Raw genomic sequence first — 14780 nt, forward strand, 5'->3', positions numbered from 1 at the left:
TCCTTATTCTAGAAGGACTATCTTATGTGTCCTAGTATCTTATAAATAAAATAACCTATAAGAAAGAAGTGATCTAAATATGAAATATTCCATAATTAGATTACTACTGGGTATCTATAATATATTTGGAATCTTACAAACACGATGTTCGGCTCATAAATATTTCACTCGTCAATTATCACGCGCAAGTAAATATATCAGCAAACAACAACAGACACAAATAAGTATGATAAAATAGTAACAAATGCGAAAAAACACGTCAAATTTACACAAAGCGTATACCGTTGAAAGATTTCGAACAGAAACAAGATAAAACGATCCTACCACATCAACGTAAGATCGACTTATGAAACACAACGTGTGCCGTACTAAAACGAATGAGTGACATAGTCGCTTATAGCCGCTTGAAAGATATTCATCTGTCAGATTTAAAAAGATAGCCCCATTCCATGTTAAGTGCACTATTCCATATTAGAAAGATTACCCCACATTTAGTCGCTTTCCTCTAATGAAAGTATCTCATAGCTATAAAGCCAGCCAACAATTTTCGGTTCTTATACAGCGACTATAGTTCAAGTGGTTACGTTGCTTTTAAGCGAATGTTCGATCAAGTAAACATTGATAGGGGTAGGTATAATTCGCACAATTAACAATCCTGTCCTAACTAATGGCCTGATCTGCAGTAATACCATGCTGCTGGCTTATCCGCCTTCTACAGACGACTGTGCTCCGACATTGTTAAATCAGCATTAATAGACAGCAGATTAAGGAACATATGCCGTTAACTCGATTAGAGGGACATTGACTTAGCAGCAATTCTGCGAACCGCTATCAGCATCCGCACGTTCATTCTAGTATAAGTGACTTTGCCAATGTAAGGCCGTTTATGCCCCAAATACAACTTGACAGAGACTAACGGGTTCGCTGAACAGAATAGTCGAGAGAAATATTTCTTTGTCTGCGTGTATCCTTTAAATCATTTCCTTCGCATCGTACTTTACTCGATTCTAAACGACTTACAATTAGAATTACATTTATCAAAATATATTAAATATATAAGAATGAATTATTCTATTGATTCACGTTTACGATTATAAACGATTACAAATTAAAAAGAGAGCAATTGCAAAAAAAAGTGTAAAACGAGTATACATTGTTGAAAACAATTAGTTGATCGTCTTCCGTGTCACTTTGACTTTTATAACAATTTCTCGAATCTGTGCATGCTTCGTTTGTTTCTCCTTAACCCCATCCCTAAGGGATTGCATCTGGACTATGTATCTCAACAAGAAAGATCGACCGCAGTCTCATTTGAGAAATAACGCGAGTACTTAAGCAGATGAAAATGTTCGACGCGATTGCTACGTGCTGAATATAATCGCTTTACGATGCGCTCGAAGCAGAAATCCCCCGACGCTTGCGGTTGCTACGGTCGTCTTAGAAATGGTTTCCACGAACCGAACGCTAATGAAGCACGCTATAAGCAGTATGGGTCAGTTAAGCTCGGTTGTAAGTTAGCTACCGAGTGATTTACAGCTACAGTCGAATCGACGATGTTGCAATTTTCACCGAAATAAACCGTTATATTCGAAATATCCCATACAGTTTTGCCAGACAAAGTAAGATCAGCTGCTCGTTCTGTTTCGCGACATATGGTTTCGCATTAATTGAGAATTCCAGAACGAACAGGTTGTCTATTCGATATTCTGGAAACGTTCAGCGATGTCACTTCGAAATGACTTTCACGGATTACGTTCGTGGATATCCTCGGTAATCGTAAGCACTGTGGGACAGGAGAATCTGTCGAATGGACCCGTCTTAGCCGAAAGCTCTTGCTTCGATGCTTCGAAGTTCTTTCGAAGCAAATAGAGTCGGTATTCAACTGGGTCACGTCCTTTTTCAACAGTTCCGAGAGCGGTTCGCATAAACTCGTGAAAAGTCAGCTGGATTTTACGAGTGAACGTGCCTGCATTTATATATTTACCAGACTCCTTTGAATTCTGCGCCGCCGACTCTAACACGCGGCTAATAGATAACAGTTCGACAGATGCGATTTAATACCGGCAAAGATAATGCGTGTCGAATGCTATAGTTGCGACGTATCAAAAGCACATTGAACGTATCAAAAGTAAATTCAAGTATACGATCGATCAGAATAATTTTTTAACCCTGTTTCATTCTTTTCAACATTTACAATGTCTATCAAGCTCGAAGAAAATGTGATATTAAGATAATAAGTTATTCCTTTCCTGAAAACTGAACATTAATTGCGTACTTGAGCGATGAAGTTGAGAAATTTGCAAGAAGTGGAGCGGATCTTTGATTTCTGAGAGCTTCGTTATTAATATGTATTACTACCCGTTCCAATTCCGTGTTAAAGATTTTCTTAGAATACTAATAGTTCTTTCCTCTCATTAAAATGAAAGCAAGATCGAAGCGTAATAAATTACAGGATCGCAGGGTTCAAAGAATAGTTCGAATGCAATCGTTACTCACGCTTATTTGTCGAATCTGACCATCTATAGTACTCGTCAATCTTCGCAGTTTTCCATAGGCGGTTGTGTACTTTTCTTCCGCGTCTGCCATATCGAGGACGATCACGTGTACTAATTTTACCGATTAACACGATTACAGCTGGCTCTGTACAAGGCACTTTTTAAATTTACATTTGTCCCCGACAATGGACGTGTTCCGTGAACGATGTTTCGTTTTTTCAGATTCTCTGAAGAAACTCTTTAATTTCACTGGTGCCTTTTAAAATAAGAAGCGCAGAAACAAAGCCTCGCCCAAGCTTTTTCTCGTCGCACGAATAAATTTCCGTCTCTCGCTGCGAAGAGGCTGCCACGCGTCAATCGAACTAGCGCGACTACAGGACCGAACACAAATAATATTTATGGACTAGCGAGCGGTAACGTCACCGCTTGTTGGTGCCGCCGGGTCCTTCGTCTCGTCTCGAATTCATTCTGATTCTCCCCTCCCGAACGACATGTCACGTGCAGTCCTACGCGAACTTAATTCTCTCCGCAGTCAACTTTTCAATACGCATCCGTGATAAATCATATTCCGAATGACAAACGAGTGGAGTAGAGTCAAAGACCTCAAGCTGGCCATTCGTGTCAGCTCGAACGAACCACAAAACTGATACTCGTAATTATCTACGGTCGTATTATTCGAGTTAGGACAGAGTGCGAGCTTTTCGACAACCTTCGGCTGTTTTTAACTTGTCAGTGGACTCCGACCATTGGTTGGCAGTTCTTTCCTTGTTTACTTCGCAGTCCATCCTTTTTTCTCCTTCGTCCTGTTTCGTTAATGGCAAGTTGCTCGCGTTGATGGCACAGTCTGCCAAACGATGCGCGTTCCCGAAAACACGATTGTCGAAAATGGGGAAGGATGTATGCTCGTTCGTAGTCGCGAAGGCGAGTACCTTTACGCGCGACTCGCTTTACACCTGTTCGCGATTGCTCGACTAAAAGGACTCTAGTAACGCTGGTTGCCAATAGTAAGGCACGCCTAGTCTACTGAATCAACAATGATTTAAACGGACATCGACTGCAATTACAGAGATGGCGGCAAATATTTTGCAGGATCTAACTTTGGACGATGTTGGTCTTGCATAATCGGACTGTTACAGTGTTCCGTTTGCCAATGAGAATCAAGTTTCTTGAACTCAAAATAATGCCTGCCTATTGTCCACAAACGTAATCGATATTTCGTTAATATGGTATTTATCTTTCTCCACGAAAGTATAGTTTCTCGAGGGAGAAGGTGAAAGTGTCTGATACTATTTCTGGGGCGTCGCGACGAAAAATCACGGACACCCTGACCTGCTTTGTCGCACGTGTGAATCTCTTAAAATGCAGCCGCAATGGTTATTTTTACGGACGTTCCGTATTGATACAAACACTGGCGCCCCGCGTTTGAAAATAACGATACACAAAGGCAATTTAGATAATGGAAAACTCGTTCCGCGTTCTATTCGATCGTATCTCTTGCGTCAATGAATTAACCTTTGCTTGCGACACGCGCGGATGTTAAATGACCACCTATTTCTCAATTCTATCTGCTTATAAATAAAAGAAGATCCACATACAAGATACGATAGCGTGATAGAAATACAGCTTTTTCGACACGTTTTTCTTCTACGACCTGTGCTACCATCTAATGGAGGAGGAAGGTCTAGATCAGACGCGTCTAGTAGACGACAGTCCGTTTCTACTGCACGCTGTCTAGTCGGTATTAGAGTAAAACGCGGCGCGTCCGACTACGACTACCCGTTTCTACTGCAGCTGACGCTTGCAACTAAACGCTCCGGAGAGAAATTATTCTTACTCACCAGATTTATGGTAACGATAAGGTCGTACTGCTGCCTCTGGCCCTTCTTTTTATTCTTGCCAGTCTTCACGGAAGCTGCTTTCGGCGTAACCTTAACCTGTCCCTTTTGAGCAGAGGGTTTCTGAGCTGGCTTCGCTGCAACTTTCGCACCAGGCGCCACCTTCTGCCCGGCTGTCAATGGCGCTTTTTGACCTGTCGAGCCCTTTTGATTCACATGGCCTACTCCATCTGCTGGTTTGTTGCGAGCCTATTATCGGAAATAAAACACCACTGTTAGATATCTTGACTATCGATAACAAAGATACTTCTATCGGACGTGTACCGCGCTTTTCTTCCCACTTAAACGAATCGCTGGAATTTCGAGGGTAATCAAAGCGCAGCATCGTTCGAATTGTTCCGCTCAGTCGTACCGAACGGGAATTAAATTATCGGGAAGCGAGGTCACGCTGAAATTCATCTTCTTCTTTTTTTTCTCGCTTTGCTCCGCGACTTTTAAACGAATGTTATTACGTGCTTATATAATTCCTCCTCCGGGTTTAATTACTCGGACGTGTGAACAACTCCCGCATCGACCTTCAACTGGACTGCAACGAGAGCAATCGCGAGAATATTCTGTGGTGAATATTCTCTTGCTGAAACAGGCGATATAATTAGAAGGATCAAAATTCTGTAGAGCATCGGCTCGAGGGACAGTCTCGAAGACGGTCGTTGGCAATTGCGTTTACTCGCGGGGAAACACTTCGTGAATTTACGAGCTCCGCCAGGACGCGGACAAGATGAACATTAGGAATTGCAAAATAACGGTTGTTTATCGAGCACACAGTTCGCTGTTATAGCCAAAAGCGAAACTGGGCCATCGCTGTTCGCGAATCTCTTTTGTCCCGTTCACAAAGTTATCTCTGATGCCCTTCACCTCTCTATCTACCTTTCCGATCTGTTTATACAAAAATATGCGGACTGCCCGATCAGTCTGAATTTTTATGCGTTCACTGAAAAATCTCTTTTCGAGACAGAACTTCTCGCGAGATGCAATCGATGCAACTTGCATATACATCAAAGTCGAACTATATGGAGCGTCTTTCGTATCACAGATCGAGCAAACCGTGATTCGTAATTATTGCAACCTTTTGTCCACATTTTACAATTAGTCGTTTAATCTGCGAACAAATCTGTCTCTCAGTCTTTCGGTGAAATGATTTAATCGAAAAAAGGTTTTCCAATACGTTCGGACGTTCGGATAGTTGTGGCACAGAGGTGGAAAATACGGGCGACGGCTAACGAGAAACGAGCTCTGGAATAATCGAGGAGTCTGCAATTCTCTCTGATCCGAATAAAAATTCGTTTTTTCCCGCCGAGATAAAAATCTAAAGTCTCAGGATGAACAATATCCTTAATTACCGGCAAAGAATTCGACTAAGCGTCGAGTCAACGTTTCGAGGTCGAGGTACATCCCATGCCATTGTTCTCGGATTTCTGCTAATGACACGCAATAGAACGATCCATGGTACTTTCCGAGATTTCGATCATCGGCGCCAACGAGTCTTGACTTTAGTTTCTTGCCCGCTTTTCCACTGGGAATTAATTAGCTGACGCGTTTACGTTTATCCGTTTGATCGCAACATCTCGATAGGAATTCATTCCTTTTGTTCCTGTTTTACGCCCTCTAATAAAGATCGCCGGCGTAACAATCGAGCCAGCAACGATTGATAAATACGTACACAGACAGAAATGATCGCCGATGGTACAATCTCGTTCGAAAAACCTTCGGGGAGACATTGCAAGAGCGATAGATCGAAAACGGATCGAATCTGTAAATCGAATATCGTCGTTATCGCGGAATAAACGGACGATAGGAGCCTGCAAACTGCTCCTTCGTTCCTGTGACGAACAATCGAGCAGATTCGAATCTCTGGAACCAAGTCGGATTCCGATGGCGCGGATGTCCGCCAGCAGAAAATAAATCGAGTTAGTTGATACAAACTGCCGATCGAGCTACGCGTAATGCCCCATCGAGGCCAAGAGGAAGAACCTTGGTCACGTTAAAAGGAAGCCGAAAAAAATCTGGGCTACACGATCATTCAGAACGAAAGGTTGAAAAACCAAAGCTGAAATAAAAATAAATGTAGAAGATTCGCCGAAGAATTCAGATATTTTTTAATAGATCGAAGAATGTGAACGATCCATAGGGACCGCTTAACGAAATGAAAGGCTTAACGCAAGTTCGTCGACCGTTCGCCCAATTACTCGGTAAGGTAGGCTCAGGTATAAATATAGAGCGACTCTCAATTGGTATTGGACATTCTAAAAATATCGCCAGTTTATTCAAATAATAATTCAGTGGAGAGATGGCATGCCCTGCGTGGGTGGGACTGACAAGATAATTATAGCGTTTGCCGTCTACCGCGTTCTTACGAAAAGCACTATATCACTGGCGAGGGCAGACCGAAAAAACGCAGTAAGAACTGCACTTTGCTACCGTTTACCATACTCGACGTGAAATAATAAAGTTCTTCTCTACGATACGATGCGTCAGGTTACACTGTTACGCAATCTTTACTACAGGCTGTTATACGTCGACGAAGAACGATAATAAATATCATTGGCCGCTGAATGAATTGTACCATGAATTTTAACGAGAGGAATTTTAATCATCTTCCGGTCGATAGCACAACGTAGGTCGGATACAATTTCGTTTACTGCCCAATTTCGTTCGATCGCATAAGGCGCCAGTATCGGATAATTCTTTCGAAGAATAATTCCATGAATTCACGAGGTCTCGAGGATATTAAATTTCTTAGTAACCAGTAAAAAGAATCGGCGATATATTGCGTTGGACGATGTGGTGGTTGAATGGAAAGCAGTAGTATCATAGTCTGGAATGTTTTGAAATAGCAGCACCCCCACTTCTTTGCACTGGCTGCCGCTGTGTTCTCGGCCGCCTCCTCGCAACACGTTCGCGGTCTACGAAAATTTTATTGCTTTTTCCCTCAAACTTTTTGGCAGGCCTTCACAACCATATAGAAAACAATCGTATAACTGTGATTTAAATAATATTCCTTGCGTTATATATCGCGTATCCTACATTCTATCGCACGTAGTAAATTTTTTACAGGGAACGCTTTAACGCAAATAACACGGATAACCCTGTTTTTGATTTCAGGCAGTCTCGAGTAGTTCCATTTGATCAGAACGAATGAAATATTTTTCCTCGTAGACGCGCGTAGAAATTTTGACGTAGAGGAACGCGCAGATGATGGACATACGATCGAACACTTTAGGGTGAATGATAGACGGCCTTGAAATTAGCGGTGATTTCAATCATGTTACTTAACCGTTTACACGGCGAATCGTAGGTAGCATTATAGCAGTGAGAATTGGCGTCGTCTGTCTGCGCTGTGAGAAGCTGTGAATTTCGATAGTTCGCAGGAAGGGATGAGAGAAATTCTTCACCTCCCCTACCATGCGTTCTAGCTGAGCTTATAAAAGATATCCAGTGCGGATAAACCATTAGTGTGGAAGAACGAAGGGACACACGCATCGTGTTCAGTTTGCTTGAAACCGTCGAAGATGGTTAGTCAATTTGTTAATTTAGTGGAGGAGAAACGAAATCGCGGAACTTAGTGACGTTTGTTGCATGGGCACGCATTGATTGGAGGATTCTGTATCGAAACGGCAGAAAATCGAGCAGTTTGGCGCAACGCCAGCGATTCTATGATCGATTTTCCATATCGGAAGTAATTGACAGACAGAGAATTAAATCTCCAACGAGAAACTCTATCAAAATTCGTTCGATCGGCCTGCCGTTTCTGAAGTGAATAGGATCCAGTTAGCGAAAAGTGCTTCTCTCGTGTATCGTCAACAGTGAAATTGTATCGAAACGTTATTTCTTCTTTGTTTCAGGATGACGAACAGCTGAAAAGTAAGTAAAACCGAGCAGGCGAAACTTCTCGGCCGTAACTGGCGAAAATGAAGCGGAACGGAATTCCGCTCGCACAAATAGACACTGCGCATACAGCGCCGGCATTTCGTTAAATCCCAGACGCGTCAACAAGTATGGTTTATTCGTCGAAAGAAGGTCGAGAATGTTTAAGATTTAGGTCGCAGCTGGTCTGTATTTTACATTGGCGAGGCATCGGAACTTCAAAGGACCATTTCCCCTTCCAGTGTACGGTTGTTCATTAAGATTTGTCGCTTCAACGTGGCCAGACCGGATTACGAACCTCTGCCAAATCGAATCGATTTATCGCGGCGACGACCGAACAACACCGTAGTCCATACGCGAGAATTTCTTAAAAATGTTACACCTCCTGTCTTCTCGTTTCCGCCCACGCTTTTTCCCTCGTTCTATCCACAGAGTTTCGGAACGCGTCACGGTACTACGTGGCGCTCCGATTGCGCAATCCAACTCTGTATCGCGAAATAAACCGCTGATTTACTTGGCCTCGTTATTTTAATATACGCCGTTGGCATACCGTGTAAATAAATACAGCTAAGTAAATAGAAGCATCGATGCCTTTCGATTACGCGTCCAGAATCTTTCAGGAGATGTGAAAGATGCCTGAAATTTTGTTCTCCACTCCTGCATTCAACATACAGTAGCTCACGGATGTAACGTTCGTACGGTACGAACATTCGTAGAAACTTCTGATGAATTATATTACGTGTGAAATTTCATTAGCACTGCAATAAGATCTGATTACAGATTAAACAGAGTTTGAAAGCTAGAAGATATTTGCTACAAATATATTTAAAATTACACAAGTATATAAATTACCATTATATCAATAACGGAGAATATTAATTAATTTGTACACTTAATTTCCTACGGTAATCGTACGAATACTTTCAGCTACTGTACGCCAACAAAATAACGGCGAAGTAAACGATAAGCGATACAGAAGCAGTGATTCGTTATATTTTACAGTGCTCAGGAGAGCCTTCTCCATGTTCGATTCAACGAAGTCTGGTCGGATCGAGAAGGAAAAAGTAAGAACAATCCTCAACACCCTAGGGCACACTTTCGACGATCACGAGCTCGAGGTGCTACTCAAACAAGAAGACGAAGAAGGTACTTATATATATATCGCGATTTTACGAATTTTTACGTAACGGGCATTTGGGACGCAGCAGAAGTTCCGATTCTATTGCATTTTTCGCGAGCTTCATAGCAATTTTTGGAACGACATTGGTACTCCGCGGATCGATGCCTTCGTTCGACCGAACGGGGCCAAATAATTCATGATATAATGGCTGAGAAAACGGCGAAACACGTGTGTAGGTAACGAAAGCTAAGTGACGCGAACGCGTGGAAACTTTTCCCAGGGCTCGGCGGTTTCGGTATTTGTTTCACGCAGCGTTTAAGTTTTCCTAATCCATTTTAATGGCACTGCCTATACCCCAGCCCCTATTTCTGTGCCGTCGTTTCTGGGCGATTGCTTGACGTTATGGACTCGTACTAGAGCGAAATAATCGAAAGAGACTACCTGGCGATAATTTCCTCTTTTATCAGCAGGCTTATTCAAACGGCGGATATCATACGTTGATATCTACGTTAAGATTTCTTTTGACTAGTTTTTCAAAAGGAAGAATGGTCCCTTTCAGGATTTCTACGGAGATATCTTCCGCCAAGTCTCGTCGTAGGCTCCTTTTTACAGCAAAAAAGAATTGGGTCGAGGCGGAGCTTCCTCCTACAGCCTACTTTTTCGTATTTCGCTATTCGCGTATATATCGAGTCACCGCCGGAACAAATCAGACAGTGCGTCCCTCAAAGAATTCTTATCCACGCGTGCATATCCGAGAGAAGATTCAAAGAGCCGACTAACTTAAAAGTAGTGGCCAGCCTTTTGGTCTGGCATTATGGAAACGAATTACACTCTCGCTGGAAAGTAGTAAGACGCTTATAGAACAACAAAGTAGAGCTGAGAAGTTGTTAGGAAATTGTTAAAAGCTCTACGGATTATTGGTGGGAACATTAGATCGTAAAGAATTTATACCGTTGGATTGCAAGAAGAGTAAACTATTTAAAAACTCGTTCATTTTGTTGTATCTATAAAAATTAATTAATTAATCCGAGTGATATTGGTACGCTAAGTATGTCTTTAACGTGGCAAAGTGTCCAAGGTGTTGCTCAAAAATTGTAATGAGCAAAGTTGCATGTCTTTCATCAACAGATGTAAGTTTTTACTCAAAATCACGATATGCTGTTTAAAAGCCTATCGGCAGTCTCAATTGCCAACGAGCAAACTCTTGCAACAAGCAATGAAAAAAAAAAATATTTGCAAATTGAATCGTTGCACGAGGACTTACGTTAATTGTATCTCGTGCAAATAGAATTTGGCCAGTTCCCTCCCGGTTGCCGCCACGATACAGGCAAAAGTTGCCGAAGAAAGCCGCGATCGAACTATTCCAGCCACCGTGTTTGCCTCTACAACGTTCGAACGAAGTATACTCAACCGTAACGTCGATCTGTGACACCAAGTCGCCCGAAAGGAATTACTTTAAGCTCGTCGAATTGCCTCGGAAATCGAGACAATGCTCGTGGCTGACATCGCATCCTTTATCCTAGCTTTATCAGCACGCATTATTATGCAGATATCGTTCGCTCTGTACGATTGTACGGCGATGTCGACTCCAAATACTCTGTTTATGCTAAGGGATGTTAAGGGCTTCGACCGAATGATTTATGGTACACGTGGAATAATTATTGTTTCTAAGGGATAGAAATTTAGTGCTTTCGGATGTCGGATGCTATTCATAATTAAACTGGCAATTATACAAATTTCAGTGTCAAATCGACGAAGGGAATCAAATTTAGATAGAGATTCGTTTTATCCATTGAGAGTTGTGACTTTTTATTCGTTGGTAGGTTTTCAGATATTCCAAAAGATATGTTTACAACCTGGAGTCTCGAAAGCTACTTTCCCATAGCCAATTCTCGTAGATGAAAGTTAAAAAAATTTATGAATTTGCGAAATTTGATCAAAATCAGCGTGTCGTAATTAAACGATGTTCTCTGTTGGCAGTGATTCATCGAATATCAACTTTCATTCTAGCTTCTACGTATTTTTTCAATAGCTGATATTTTGTCATAAAACTCGGACGAAGGCAACCAACGATCACCACATGCAGCTCGAACGTTGCGGAAGGTTGCATGAAAGTTCTATGAAATGAAAGTTGCTCGAACTCCCGTCCACCCCCATAACAAAAGAGACCGCCGCTCTCTTTTCTCTAAATCCACGCCCACAAACTTAGTCGATCGATGAGAATTATATTTCGATGACCGATATAAATTTGAAATTTATTCCCGGCAAGCGTTTGGAAGACTACCAAGTATATCGTCTCGGATATTTTTCCATCGATGAAAAAGCGACCGCGGAACGGAATCGGAAAGGAGGCTGAGAGAAGCTTGTTTACACTGTCGATGAATTGCCTCGAAGGAGAGAACAGTATCTGGAGATGGATTTTTTTTTTTTAATCGTGGCCTGGGTTGGGCTTTCAGGCAGCGGAAAATTAGATTTCGACTCTTTCTATCGTGTGGCCTGCCACTTCCAAGAGGAGGACGATGAGGCCCTGCAGAAGGAGTTAAAAGAGGCTTTCAGGCTTTACGACAAGGAGGGTAACGGTTACATTCCAACGAGCTCTCTCAGGGAGATCCTCGCAGCTCTGGATGATCAGATAACACCTGATCAAATGGACGGCATGATCGCTGAAATAGATACCGACGGCTCTGGCACAGTTGACTTTGACGGTGAGTATCACGTTTCCTCAAATTATCCTATTCCGTCGTTCGCGTGCCCCTTGACACAAGAAACGTTACATCGCGAGTCAAAACTTTGCTACCGCTACTTGTTTCGTACAATCGAACAACTTAAAAAAGTTAGATAAGAACTATCCTGTTGGTTTAGACAATTTTTCTATCAAAATTCTGTCGAAGTTGAGGGAATTACTATTGCAGCAACGATTTCAAAATAATAGCACCATTAGGAGATTTAATACGGGGAAGTGATTACCAAATTTGTAAAATTGTTAGCCATAGAATGTTTTAATTATACGTGATACTTTTTTTTTTACAAAAAAAATCTGCCAGTGCGATTCGAAAAAATGGTTACGATATTGGCAACGTGAACTTTTCGACTAGCTTCTCCTATCTATGGAGCTCGTTACGATGGCTTGCACGAGGGCTTGATTAAACCTTGAACGTCTTAATACCAACGTTCCAAAGCTTCTTTCAAAAAACTGCGAGGAGGCCGTATAAAGGATCAAGGATACGACCTACTTGCTTTCCAGGAGAAGCATTTTCTTGGCGCTGTGACGAAATGAAAAGGACTACCTCGCAATAATATTTCGGCTTATCCCGCGTCAGTCGACCATACGAACCCTTACCGAAAATAAGATTTGTAAAGAGGTATCAGCTGAACATGATCTCTCTCCCTTTCATCGAACCAACGTTCTTGATTATCTCTGCTGCGTAATTAATTTCTTCGATTATACCGAAAGAAATACGTAATGGAAAGGCATCCGTCAATTTTAAAAGAAAAAGAACATTCTTTAATTTTTAATGTTACCGCAAAGCAATTCTGCCGACGTTCAGTTCAAATTGAACGTAGTTAGTATTTTTTATCTTTTAGTTATTCCCATTGCCCTCATACTATAAAATATGAAGAGTAGAATCGCATCGAAGTATTTATGACCGAAGTGTATATCATCGTCAATCTCTACAGCGAAGGAAAACAAATTTTAATAGCAAGTGGATCAAAATGGAATTTTTTAATCACCACACACGTAGCATCGTTCGACTACATCGTAGCGCGAAAGCTAATCTTATTAATTTTTGTGTTGCAGAATTCATGGAGATGATGACCGGCGATTAAGCTCCACCAGAAAATTCACCATCTCGCGTGAAAGGAACGCCTGCATTTTCTTCCTACGATACTCTCATTAATCGTGGACGAGGAGTTCTCTCTCTCTTGAAATTGAAATTCCACGGGAGAAAGTCGGGTACACATTATTCATTTCGGTCAAAAACGAGCAAGGGATCAACGAGACTTCATCGAACATCATTTTTTTCCCGCGCGTTTGTTCACTCACAGTGTACCGAAATCATTAAGTATCCGATTAAACGTTGCCTTTACCGACCGCACGAGAAGACCATTTTTATTCCGCTCCAATCGAAAACGGCGAAACGCTATTCGAGTTTGTTTGATACTCAACGTCAAGTGATCGACGTAAGTTATAGCAGCACACAGGAATCGGTGAACGGCCATTATTCTTCAGTTCGTATGATGAATGGACATCTGCGAAACCGTGAAACCGATTCTTTTTAAGGTTCAGGGCTCTCTTGCACAATTGAACTAATATTATTAGCGAGATTTTACAACTCATAAATCACTAGTATCGATAGATCTTCTTATATAATAACAATAAGCGTTATAATAAATCATATGAAATTTTACAACCAAGTTTCACGTGTGACAAATTATCCTATTATTCCACGTGAGATAGAAATTTGTAAAATTATAAAGAAAAAATTCTCTAACCTCTAACCTGTGGCTTATCGATTCGCTAACGTTATTAGCTGATAGATTATTGTGCAAGAGGACCCGAGTCGCTTAACTTGACCGATCTGACTGAGGCCCTGCTGAACTTTAATAATTCGCTTGAAAGCACGTCCACTGAAATGACAGCGCCTTTTCCAAGTATAATTCGCGTGTCATAACGTGTCATGGCACGAACAGGTCGTATTTCTAAATTTTAACCGACACCCGTTAGATACTCGTAGCTCGACGCGCCTAATAATTTCCTGTCTCCTTAAAAGCGGCAAACTTGTATGGGATATTCATCAAGGATCTCCGGCGAGCAAATCGCTGAGCGTGCAGTAGGATCGTGTTCGAATTCCGTGAAGGCCACTTATTCGATCAACTCGGGCATCGACTTGCTGCAAGGTCGAGGTCTCTATACTTTATAGCTTCGCGTTCTGCATATATCAGCCGGACTATCGAGGTTATACAGTATAGGCAATGGATACGATTTCACCGGTGTTTACGATTACCTAGCATTTCGAACCTTTGGTTTTTCCAGCTTGGAAATTGGTGATGGTAGACTGACCTTTACAGGCTACTCCAAATGAATGATATATGAAAGATGACATTTGCAGTGAGAGAAATTGAAGAGTTCATTGTCAAAAACAAGCCTCGATCCTTTGATCTTTTCTTCGGCTGTGCATGCCATCTGAAATTAAAATATCCAACAATTTCAGTTTTCCATTAAATCGATTCATAAATCATGAAGTTATGAACTTTGCAAAGTCAACAACCTACCGTCATTTGAACTACGTTTCCTTCAAGCGCTGTTATCAGAGTAAATTACGTCGATACGTGTGAACGCTTAAGAAAACATCGATTCCGTATACTTTAAAATAACTATCTTACCAGTAGGAATAACTCTGTTCA

The 14780-nt window shown here is 41.6% G+C and overlaps 2 protein-coding genes across 9 annotated transcripts in view; one reads left to right on the forward strand and one right to left on the reverse strand.

Moving 5' to 3' along the window:
* The window catches only part of LOC126872487 (neo-calmodulin-like), an 83291-nt gene that overhangs the window by 11394 nt on the left and 57117 nt on the right, over nt 1-14780 (reverse strand). For 7 of the 8 annotated variants that reach the window (XM_050632510.1, XM_050632512.1, XM_050632513.1 and 4 more), the window contains one exon: nt 4334-4579. In XM_050632510.1, the coding sequence (XP_050488467.1) occupies nt 4334-4579 (246 nt within the window). Of the gene's footprint in view, nt 1-2496; nt 3279-4333; nt 4580-14780 lie in introns of those variants that run through there. The other variant, XM_050632515.1, reaches the window with a different exon arrangement.
* Nucleotides 7688-13471, forward strand: LOC126872488 (troponin C-like). Its single transcript, XM_050632516.1, has 5 exons — nt 7688-7902; nt 8233-8251; nt 9257-9400; nt 11831-12079; nt 13174-13471. The coding sequence occupies exons 1-5, from the start codon at nt 7900-7902 to the stop codon at nt 13200-13202; spliced, it is 444 nt and encodes a 147-aa protein (XP_050488473.1). The 5' UTR covers nt 7688-7899; the 3' UTR covers nt 13203-13471.

Source organism: Bombus huntii, chromosome 13 (genome assembly GCF_024542735.1).
Source record: "Bombus huntii isolate Logan2020A chromosome 13, iyBomHunt1.1, whole genome shotgun sequence".
NCBI classification, from domain to species: Eukaryota; Metazoa; Arthropoda; class Insecta; order Hymenoptera; family Apidae; genus Bombus; species Bombus huntii.

Coding starts and splice junctions, on each gene's coding strand:
- LOC126872488 (XM_050632516.1), top strand. Junction 9,401..11,830: donor CAAACAAGAAGACGAAGAAG/GTACTTATATAT, acceptor TTGGGCTTTCAG/GCAGCGGAAAATTAGATTTC. Junction 12,080..13,173: donor TGGCACAGTTGACTTTGACG/GTGAGTATCACG, acceptor TTTGTGTTGCAG/AATTCATGGAGATGATGACC.